Source organism: Pteropus medius, unplaced genomic scaffold (genome assembly GCF_902729225.1).
Source record: "Pteropus medius unplaced genomic scaffold, Ma_sr-lr_union100, whole genome shotgun sequence".
Classification (NCBI taxonomy): Eukaryota; Metazoa; Chordata; class Mammalia; order Chiroptera; family Pteropodidae; genus Pteropus; species Pteropus medius.
In genome coordinates this window covers 979,007-991,541 of record NW_024344374.1, presented here as the reverse complement: position 1 = coordinate 991,541, position 12,535 = coordinate 979,007, and the positions used below count along the sequence as shown (strand labels likewise).

At 33.6% G+C, this 12,535-nt stretch overlaps 1 protein-coding gene across 1 annotated transcript; it reads left to right on the top strand.

The window, feature by feature from the left end:
• The first annotated feature begins 7,005 nt into the window (after window positions 1–7,005).
• Window positions 7,006–7,965, top strand: LOC120608766 (olfactory receptor 13F1-like). The gene has a single exon (XM_039870742.1). It carries the CDS (start codon window positions 7,006–7,008, stop codon window positions 7,963–7,965), a length of 960 nt encoding a protein of 319 aa, XP_039726676.1.
• Window positions 7,966–12,535: the final 4,570 nt, after the last annotated feature.

The window sequence follows — 12,535 nt, the reverse complement described above, 5'->3', positions numbered from 1 at the left end:
TTAGCCTTAAAAATTTTTTTAAGTCTTGTATTTACTTTTAACTTAAAGTAGACATCCATTTTCCCCCTGAAAGTTCAGAAATGATGCAGGAGGGAGCTTTATGTAGAACACACTACAAAGAGAGAAGTTGAATGGATCCTTTATTTCATTGTCATTCCACTTCTATCTCTGTCTCCTTGAATCCATCTTTTAGTTTTATTAATAATTATTTTCTGAGAATGTCCCCCGTGCCCTATAAAAGGACCCAACTGACTTTATGGAATGGTGTCCTTTCTGAAACTATATGAAGGAGAAGGATCAACACTGAAGTCTAGGACTCATGAAAGAGAAAATTCCCTTATATAAACTTCAGGGTCTCAATTCGGACCCCAGAGGGCTAAATCTTAAAAACGAGATGAACCAGATTTTGGCTAAGCCTTACAAAATCTGAAATTTATTCCTAAATTATCTTAACCTCTCTTTGATATAAGGCAATAGCCCCTACTCTGGGTTTCTACAAGAGGATAAAGTGAATTCTCTTTGTATAAATAAAACATAAGCCAGAGATTCTGCATTTTTTTCGTATACAAAATCTGGCATTTAATTTAAAAATTTCCAGGCATACATACTAAGATACAGAATCAAGGGACAAAAACAGACAAATTGAAGACCTTCAGGGAAGCCAAATGTAGAAGTTATCAGACATAAATTTCAAAATACCTGATTTTAACATGTCCCTCAACAAGATGAGGAATCCTCTGAAGAATTAGAAATTATGATAGAAATCAAGTAGAAATTATGGAGCTGAAAAATACAACTAGAATTAAGACCTAAGTAGATGGATTTAACCACAGATTACATAGGTTGAAAAAAGGCTTAGCAAACTGGAATATAGATCAGAAGAAAATATTCAAACTGATGCATGGAGGGAAAAAAGGAAGGAAAATACAGCAAGGACTGTAAGAGCTATATGGGACATGTTGGGAAAGTCTATCATGTATAACTGAACACTCACAGGAAGGAAAAAAAGAAGAAATGGGGTAGAAGAGAAAATGACTAATACTGTATGTTTTTCTCAAACTTATGAAAAATATCAAGCCACAAACTCATGAAGATCTACAATGTCTAAAGAGAAAGCCACATTTAAGAACGTCATGGTAAAATTTCAGAAACCAGCAGTAAAGATCAATATAAAAAGCAGCCAAAGGAAAAACAAAGACTTTTCTTCAAAACAAACAAACAAACAAAAAACAGAAACAAAGCTTAGAGGTGACTTCTCAACAGAAACAATGGATACTAGAATGTAATGAACAACATTTTAAAAGTGTTGAAAGAAAGTAATTGCCAATGAATAATTATTTACCCAGTAAAAATATCCTTCAAAATTAAAAACAAAATGAAAACATTTCCAGACCCCTCCTCCTAAATACATCTTGTATACATCACACACACACACACACACACACACACACACACACACACACATCTCTAGACAACTTACCTAGAAAGAAATTACTAAAGGATAACTCTTCAGGTGGAAAGAAAATAATTTCAGAAACAAATAGGAAAGAATAACAAGCCCAGAGACTAATGAATAGCAAATGTAACAAATAGCAATCATAATGTTTTTAGCTTCCACGTTATGCATATAATTAAAACTCAGTAATAACACAAAAAACTAGGAGTGGTTAAGTGGAGTTAAAAGTTTAGCATTTTCTAGGAAGCGATAATAGATATATAAGTGATATATGATATTACATGTATTATAACTGTATAAGTCAGGGATATATATATATAGTTAGCATTCCCCCAAAGAAGTTTAAAAAAATGAAGGGAGAATGACAAATTGCTCTGAGTAAGCAAGAAAAGAGGGACAGAAAATAAAATAGAACATTTGGAACTAATAGAAAATGAATAATAAAGTATTAAAGTTCATATATATCATTATTACTAATAAAAAATGAAATAAAAGATGACACAAATGCACGCCATCATTACTTATATTCAGTATTATACTGGAATTCATAATTAGTACTATAAGTAATGACAAACAATATAAATGAGAGAAAGAAAAAAATGTCATTATTTACAAATGATGCTCTGTGAACACAGAATACCCAAATGGTCTACAAACTATTGGAATTAAGTGAATATAGCAAGAATGAGTAATGCAAGTTTAGCATAGAAAAATCATTACATAATAACAAAAAAGTAGAAAATAGAATTTAAAGCACGATTTATAATAGCATCAAAAACATAAAAAATATATGAATAAATCTAATATAATGTGTGCAAGACACTTATACAAGAAAAACCACAACATTATTGAAAAAAATTTAAAAAGATCTATAAATGGGAAAATAAATCTTCCTAATGAATTAGATTTAATAATTTAAAGATGTTAATTCTCTCTAAAATCACATGTAAGTTCAAGTCAATCCCAATCAAAATTCCAGCAGCTATATTGTGAAAATTGATAAAGATATGCTAAAATATATGAATGCCAACATCAGCTAAACCATCTATGAAGAAGAAAAATTTAGAGGACCAGAAATCAAGACTTATTAGAGAGCCACAGTTAATTCAATGTAGTCTTGATGCAAAGATAGAAAAATAGACCAACAGAACAAAACAAGGGGTCCAGAACAGATCCAAAGAAAAGTGATCAATTAGTTTATGTCAAAAGTGACACTGCAGTACAGTGGGGGAAGAGATCTTTTCAATAAATCATGCTAAGTCAAATAGTATTCACATAATAAAAAATAAATCTTGACCTTGGCCTCATATCATACACAAAATTAATTCCAGACAGATTGTATATCTCAATATGAAAAGTAAAATAGAAGGCTTCTAAAAAGTAAGGTAGGAAGCTTAAACTAAGTAGAATATTCTATGGATAAAAATGGGATTGAAAAATGAACAAAATTGTGATTCTTTTAAGGACAAAGTCAATGTTCTCAGGTGAGTCAATGTTGGATAGGTAATCAAAGCATCTATTGTTACATCAGTCTTACATTGCTACAATGTTGCAGCATAATAAACAATTATAAAATCTCAGTGTCATACCAAAATAAACATTTATTAAATTCTACAAGATACAGTATATCAGGATGAGGTCAGATAATCTTAACCAGATTATCTTTGCATCTCAAATCAGTTGTGAGTTGGCTTGTCTGGGGGCTCACTCATTTGTTGAGGACTGACTGATATAGCTGGCTCACCTAGGATGGTCTCAGCTGTGGCAACTCAGTTGTGCTTAATGTGCATTTCATCTTCCAGTTGGCTAACTTGGACATATTCTCACTACAAGAGCAGAGATAGAAGAGAAAGGGCTAACCTAATTGTGTAAATGTTTTACAAGTCTCTGTTTGCATTATATTTGCTAGTGCCTCAGACTAGGTGGGCCTAGGAGGGAGTGAAGAACTGGGGGTTCATTAATGCAATTAATACACCTCTGTATAAGATCACTTAGCTAATCAGTAGTTGAGCCGAGTTTTGGTCTATAACTCTTTTAAGTCTAGTATTCATTCTAATGCACTACATCATTGGGGATTACTATATATCTTTATAAAATCACAAACATTGTACTAGGAATTTAGTGCATTCAAAGAGTATTTGATATTAATAAATTACTAGATTGGTCAATGCTCTTTCTTCACTTTGTGGCCATGCAAAAACTTGGTGAGGATGTTTTTCATCATCTATTACTCAAATAACAGATATTTGGAGAAATTTCTGAAAAAAAAAAAAGAATTACTTTATGAGCTCAGAGGCCATATGGGAAGGAGTTTCTACAGTTCTATTAATTGCAATGTTTGCTGTATAATTCAAGGGCAATCTAAAGAAGGATTGGCAAATAATCTCCTCCAGTTCTGCTTGCACAAATGCTACTTATTAAGGATCAGGTCTTTTACTGGGCCAAATGACTTAAAATAATTTAAAAAATATTTACCTAATTTATTTTTGGTCCTGAATTAGTTAACATAAATTGGAGAATCACACCCTTGAGAACTGGAAAGTTTCTTAACTTCTGTATGTTTGAGAATCACAACATTAAATTGTTAAGGGAGTTGGAAAGTCCCTAATAGCAACAAGAGACTTTCATAGTCTTGATTCCAGGGACAACCCTTTGGAAGTTTTTTGGAGCAGATCATAGGTGGTGATGTGGGCAGAACAAATCTTCATGTCATGATTTCTCTTAAGAAGTTGTTTTTTAAATTTTTATTTAATAGAAGCTATGTATATTGAAACTTTGTGAATCAGGCAAGATTTGGGTTGATTTTTTGCAAACCAAGAACATCCATATCCTTTTTCACTACAATCTTCTGAATAAAAATACCTTTATACAACTATATTTAATATAGTTTTTATAAAATATTATTATAATTACAAAACTAAGAATCTTTTACTCTTTTAATCACTGCACCAGATTCAGAAGAAAGATTGTGCTGAAGATAACTTTAACTCTAAATATTGAAGCATACATGAACATAAAAGGAAGATGTTCATCATAGGTGCTGAGGTAAACGGGAGGAGACATTATCAGTCTCTTTTTGTATTCTCAGAGTTACAAAATTTACTAACAGGTCTCAGCTTGGTCAGGAAACCAGAATAGAGATATTTACTTTAAAAACTAATACTAATTGACATGAAAATATCGAGTTAAAGAAATGACTCCTGAATATAGTCCAGAACTGTTAGTGTTACTATACCCTACATTTTCTCATTTACCTCAGACAATTCATTAAACTCTTTCAAGGATCTGTCAACTTTAAAATGTAGAGGGTTGGATTAGAAGTTCTCTGAGTCTATTCTAGCCCTGACAGTTATAAATAAAGAGGGAAGTTAGAAGGAAAACATTAAATTATTTTAGCTCTGTCATCAGAAATCATTTTAGAGAAAGAAAAAAATATCTAAATAAAATGACTTGGGATAGCTGAGACTCTGACAAAGATGTAAGATAACAGTAAGGGAATGAGTGGAGGCTCAATAAACACAGGAAAAGAAGACTTCATTGTTTTGTTTCTGAGAAGGAGATCAAGAGAGTGGCAAAGACAGGAGAAAGGAAAGGGCAAGACGGGAGCCAGAGCCAGAGCAAGAAAACCAGGTCTGGCTGGGGAAAGGCTAGTAGAGGAACCCTCAGTGCAGGTGGTGGTGTGTGACCAACACGGACCAGAGATGTCTAACATTCACCTTTTTGGAAATAATCAGTAAAGTGCTTCTTAGTTTGCCAGGGGCTGGAGGTTGAAACTTTAAAAGGTTATGAAGAAGGTGCTGTTTTGTTGTTGTTGCTGTTGTTGTTGTTGTTGTTGTGTGTGTGTGTGTGTGTTTCGTTTTTTAATCCCAGTCAGTGTGGGCCAGCACTGGAGCAGCATGCAGGTGATTATGGTTCTGGAAAGCAGAGAGACCAGGAAATCTTAAACCTTTTGTTATTGTCAGAAATTTTAGAGAAGCCATGAAATTGGGGTGGTGGAGGGAGAATTTAAAAGAAGTTAATCTAGATCTCTGATATCTGCACAAATCAGGGATGATCATCCTGAAGTCAAATGATTTGCCTAATTTTGCACACCAGTAAGTAGCATGGTTGAATTTAGAGCCCCAAGCTCACAATCTGAGGACAGTTCAATTCCTTCCAGAGAATGATCGTTTGGGAAGAATTTCCACCTCTTCTAAGAGTATAAGTGGCCATTGTCTTTTCTCCCTGTCACTGTTATATCAAATATTTAAAGATAAGAGCTCATGTCTTTGTTTCTTAACTAATTTCTTTAATGTTTCAGATAAGATTGCGGATGTAAATGACAAATTGAGAAGTCTTCAGGCTTTTAGGTTAACAGAGAACTATAGTAAAAATGTACTTATTTTAACATGTACCAAAAACTTACCATGTTTAAGGCAGCAATGTCTTATTAAAAATCTTAAATGTGAGTTATTATTTTGATAGTATCATGGGGAACAAGCTCTCGTGACTATAGTTCACTGTGGTACACTGGAATAACATAAATATGTACAAAGAATGAAGTGTCCTCGAAACAATGGCGTACAGTTTTAATGACTGGATAAAATGTTCAAGGAAGATAAGATTAGAGTTGGGAAGGAAGGACACTCTAGGTTAAAGCCATAAAAATATAAATGGCATGGTAAGTATGAGAAACCACAAGCTGGTTGTTTCAGACCAGCATGTGGAGGTGCAGCGTTGGGAGATGAAGCTGGAGAAGTAGAGAAAGATGAGAATGTGAGGCTTGTGTATTTGTAATTGATTTCATTTGAACTCTGTCTTGTAGTACAATAGCTTTTAAGCGTCTTTTTACATATGATCAATTGTGAGATATATAGCAAGTAATTTGATTTACATTATAAAATGCATACCTTTGAAAATAATTTTCTTTCTAAGAAAGTATAGGTTCGAGATTATTTCATATTCAAAATGCCTTCTTAAAGACAGAAGTCAGGTAGTAGTATAGTGATTGGACTCTTGAGTATCTTCTATTTATATTCCCTAGTGTGACACATATCCATCTGTTATATTACTTAATTTGCAGCTTTATGAAGCACAACAAAATCTTTTCTTGTAGTAGCTTTAATAAAAATTTTTTCTTTGCCAGAAAACCTCCCCTGGGCCTTAATTTTAATAGGTCCAGTGCATTTTTTTGATTAAACTAATTTTCAAAATGTCTCACTGTGCAGTGCCCCCAATATAGAGTTAAGATTCTTACTCTATGTTTGTTTAGTATCATGGGGCATACCTATATCACTTTATTGTAATTATTTACTTACTTGACTGTGTCTTATATTTTATTATGAGTTGCCTGAGAGCAGCTGTTATATAATTCAGCTCTAGATCTTCAGTGATTTATAGTGTATTTTGTAAATTTCGAATGAATGAATGAATAATTAATATAGTATTGCTAGGATTATTCTTTAAAATACCCCTAACAAAACCCTCTTGAAAGTTAGTAGAGTTTAAATTTTTAAATATATACCATGTATACTTTTATTCACTATGACAGATGAACGATAAGGAATAAAATGGTCAAGACCAACTTGACAGTCATTTCAAATTTTATTTTTCTGGGATTTACTCACTACCCCAAAGTTGAAACCACCATATTTATGCTGTGCTTGCTGATGTACCTGGTCACTTTGCTGGGAAATATTATTCTGATCTCCGTCACCATCCTGGATTCCCGCCTACACACACCCATGTACTTCTTCCTCAGCAACCTGTCCCTCCTGGACATCTGGTACACTTCTTCTGCTCTCACTCCAATGCTGGCAAACTTTGTTTCAGGGAAAAACACTATCTCCTTCTCAGGATGTGCCACTCAAATGTACTTCTCTCTTGCCATGGGCTCCACTGAATGTGTGCTCCTATCTATGATGGCATATGACCGATATGTAGCCATCTGCAACCCCTTGAGATACCCCATCATCATGAACAAGAGAGTTTGTGTGCAGATTGCAGCTGGCTCCTGGATGACGGGCTGCCTCACCGCCCTGGTGGAAACAATGGCTGTGCTGCATCAGTCTCTTTGTGGAAATAGCATCATCGATCATTTCACTTGTGAGATTCTGGCTATTTTGAAACTGGTTTGTGTAGACACTTCCAAGGTGCAATTAATCATGCTGATAATCAGTGTATTTCTTCTTCCTATGCCGATGCTTCTCATTTGTATCTCATATGCGTTCATCCTTTCCAATATCCTAAGAATCACCTCAGTGGATGGTCGAAGCAAAGCCATTTCAACATGTGCAGCTCACCTAACTGTGGTGGTTTTGTTCTATGGTACAGCTCTCTCCATGTACCTGAAGCCCTCGGCTGTAGATTCACAGGAAATAGATAAATTTATGGCTCTGGTATATGCTGGATTAACCCCCATGTTGAATCCTATCATTTATAGTCTTCGAAACAAAGAGGTGAAAGCTGCTGTGAAAAAATTGCTGATTAGGAATCCTCTGTGTGTTCTTTTAATCCATAGTAGCAAATAATATTGATAAACATTAAGGGATAGTTAATGGTCGGTATACACTACAACGTTGGGATAATGGGAGAATATAACTCATTTTAAATGAAATGTGTGATTTCCTAAGTCTCTTCCTTGACCAAGCAAGCGCTGAGACTCTAGAAATGAAGTAACATATACGTATGATAGGTATACTTGTAATATGTAAATATAACTCTAGTAGATTTTTTTAAACCTAATTCGTGATTGTTTTTGGCTAAATTGTTTCCTTCCAAAACTCTTATGTTGAAGCTTTAACCCTTCGGTACCTCATAATGTATCTGTATTTGGAGATATGGCCTTTAAAGATGTGATTAAGTTAAAATGAGTCTGTTAGTGTGGGTCTTCATACAATCTGAGTTGTGTCATTATAAGAAGAGGAGATTTTCACACACATAGATATACCAGGGGTGCTCACACACAGGAAAGGGCATAATGAGAAGTTGGGTACCTGCAAACCAAGGAGAGGCCTCAGAAGAAATCAAACTTGTCAACACCTTAATCTTGGACTTCCAACCTCAGGAACTTTGAGCAAATAAATTTCTGTTGTTTAAGCCCTCCAATCTGTAGTATTTTGTTATGGCAGTTAGCAAATAATACAACCTCTTTTTCAGCATAACTAAATTTAATGGAGATAATTTCATATTTTATATATGTGTAGCTGTGTTTTTCATGTATAGATATGTTTGTGTATGCAGATAGATGTGTGTGATTTGAATGTCTATATACAAATATAAAAGGTCTGCACAAATATACCTGGAATGAAGTAGGGTAAATACTTCAGGAGAAAAATTATCAGAGAGTTTAGTGGTATGTTGTTTGTTTTAGGGCACTGACATTATTTTGAAAATTCAAAGAAATTACAGGGTATCTCAGTGAATTATGCTTTTTTAAATTATGCTTTTCCATGATATCTGGTTTCTTAATGGTATGTTCCATATAACAAATAATCAATGACTTTTAATGTACCTACTAGCACTTATAAAAGACATGGTATTTATATTACAGAATTTACAATACCCCAAACACACTAAATTTGTATAAAATATTGAAATATATAAAATATTGAAATATTTGTATAAAATGTCGAAATATATATTATCATATAAATCACAATATAAAAGGGATTTAAAAATGTATACTCAACAACTTGTACAGTATTTTTGCATCTCCTCTGGACCAGATGACTAAATGTGAGGTTACTGTGCAAAACTTATTTGCTTTTTATCATGCAGTTGTCACCAGAGTCAGTAGAATTGTGGTGGTTTAGACCCAGGTTGAGGGTTGCCCATTGGTGTAGAAAAAAGAGACAGAAGATGTATTGGAATTAACTTTAGGGCATGTGAGAAAATTATACCAAAGATTTATCTAGTCTGTCTAAAAGATGACAACTTCATTGAGACAGGTAGGTAGATTAGGGTATGGATTGGCTAATCATTATCCAGTGATAATCCTTGAAGGCAATGATCCATGACCTCTCAAAGAGTAATAGCAGGGTGAGGGAGTAGAGGTAATAGAAAGGAGAGTAACAATATATATAAGGAACAGCTAATACTGAATCCTCATTAGCACAATTAAATAAGATATATGATAACCCGATTTTCCATTAAAATCACAAAGTATATTATTCTATTTGAAGAAATAAAAATTTGTGGAAAAAAGTAATCTCTTTCTCATTTACAATGTCAATGCTTGTCAATGTCAATTTACAGGAGTGGTGATGTGGTATTATGGAAAATCAGAGCCTTTACAACCAAAGAACTCAGGATTGAATTCCTGTTTTTCCACTTTTTAGCTGTGTGACCTTGGAAAACTTAATTTGACCTCTCTATGCTTTGGTTGCTTCATTTGGAAGATGGATACAGCAATGCTTATATCACGAGGTTGTGATAATTAAATGAGAAAATAAATTCAAAATAAGCAGCCAACTGCTACTAATATTTATTATCAAAGGCAAAGGAAGGGAAAGACCCTTTCAGGACTATTGATTAGCATTAATTTAAGAGATGAAGGTGAAATGGTTTGATGAGGCCAGATTGTCAGGAACCTTTTATATCGGTCTTTTTTTTTTTTCTGTAGAAAATGTAAAATCAATGAAGACTTTTTTCTCATTCGTGATGTGATCAGATTAATCTCTTAGGTTAGAAAGACTGGTTTTGTGGAGGACTGATTAAGAATGGGATAAATGTGTTAGAGGACCATCGCAGCAGTGCCCATTGAGGCAGTGAAGACTTAAACAATGATAGCAACGGAATGAAGAAGATAGGATGAATATGGGAATTACAGGGTTGTAGGATTAGATTTGAGGATATCTTATATATGGACAAACAATCATCAAAGATGATTCCATTGGTCTAAAGTAAAGAACTCTGATGCAGCCATTGATTGGGTGAGAGGAGAAGCTTAGTGTGATGACTTCATAAAGATAAGGATGTGAGTTGATCGACTGGTTGACTATGTTGATGGTCAGACTTCCAGGTGAAAAGATTGTGAAGTCCAGAAGAGAAATCAGGACTAAAGCTATATATTGGGAAGTCCTTTAAACAGAGATGAAAAATGAGCCTTAGATGTGGATGATGTTCTCTAGGGAGAAGTTTAGGACAAATGTTTATAAAATGGTTAGCTATATTTTTCTGTAACTGGTCAGAACTATAGTAGAGGGGAAAAACCAATATACTTGGGATCTGGAGTAAAGAATTCAAATTTGGTTCGTCTAAGCAAGCTGAGGGTTCTTAGGCAATTTATTAAATGGCCTACTCTAATTTCCTCTCCTATGAAATAGGGATGATGGAGTTATCACTTTGATACAATCAATTTTTGAATCTTTTTTGTCCTGGCTAGACTAGCTTCAGTTAGTTTGAATTTAACTGTGATTTAAGCATATTGAGCAACATCTATTAGTGTATTACAAGTCTAGGCCTATTACTATGGCAGTACTTAGGGATATAATCATAAAATATCCCAAGATATCTGTTTGTCTCTCTCTTTTTAGTCTTTCTCTTTTCCATCTTTACTCCATAGCCATGCATATTGGAATATGCAGGAAAAAAATTCCTTTGGGGAAAACAGGTAAGTGGCGAGTATTCAGATTTCTACTTCTGACCAAGATAGAGTAACAGGGACCAGATTTACTTTTCTCCCTATAACAGTAAAATTAAGAAAAAAATACATAAAACACTAATTTTAAGATATTGGACACTGGGCAACATAGGACAATGATTCCTGTAAGATGAGAAACAAATAAATTGGGCCCTATAATTTTTCCAGCTTACTTTTTTGAGTGAGTTTCTAGGTAATACGTAGGGAGAGTGAGTTTAGGGGATGGAGTTGAGAGTCCAGAGAGAACAAGGCAGCTAGTTTTCAAGAACAAGATACCAGAGAGAGGAAAGTTACAGAGAAAAAGAGCTCTGGAGATGTAAGGGGATACCCCTTGAGTCTTCAACCGAGTAGTGATTAGCAGGTGTATTAGTGAAGAAACTAACTGGGGCCTGGGAAAGAATCATTTGAGAGGATTAAAGGGAATGATATTCAGAAATCACACAAGGATGAAAATAAAATCAACACACTGTATACCTTTAAAAAAGTCACATTGTACACCAAAATACATTTTTTATTTGTTAATCATACATCAATAAAGCTGAAAAAAAGAAAGTAGATTTAAGAAAATACCAGAATTGCTAGGCAAGGCATTAAAAAGTTATTCTAACTATATCCTATATAGTCAAGAAGATAGAGAAAAACTCAAGCATTTCATTTGAAATATAGATGACATTTAGATATACAGATTTTTAAAAATACAGAATCTAAGATCTAAAAAAAAAGAATACATCTAACATGGTTATACCCAATATACTTGGGATGGAATTAAAATAATTGGACACTGCAGAAGAAAAGATTAGTGAATTTATAATCAGAGCAATAGTAACTCTTCAAAATAAAACAGAGAAAAAAGGCTGAAAAAAGTGAAAATACCATTAATTGCTGTTAGACAACTTTAAGTGGTCTGATATGCATGGAACTGGAGTCCAGAAAGGAAAAAGTGTTGGCAGAATAATAACTAAAAATAAAGGATGGAAATTTTCTAAATTTGATGAAACAAGAAACATGTAAGAAGCTCAATAATCAAAAGAATAAGAAACAAAGAAAACCATACCAAGGCACATCATAATCAAATTGCTTAAAATCAGAAAAAAAGGTCATGGTTCTAAAAAAGATTTTTGTTCCTCTCTAGGAACGACAGGACTTCTCCTTGAATAGTACAAATGAACAAATGCAGTACTAAATGCACAATTACTATTAGCATCTCATTGCTCTCAGGCCCTCTCAGTGGGCATATCTATTGAACAAATGTATTTTTATATATACATTATACACATATATATGTGTATAATATATATATATGTGTGTGTGTGATATATACACAAACATTTACATTTATATTCATATTAATTTCTATACATATACTAATATCTAGCCATCATCTCTCTATTTTTCTATATGTATGTGTGTATCACTCTGTATCACTCTATTTTTCTATATGTATGTGTGTATCACTA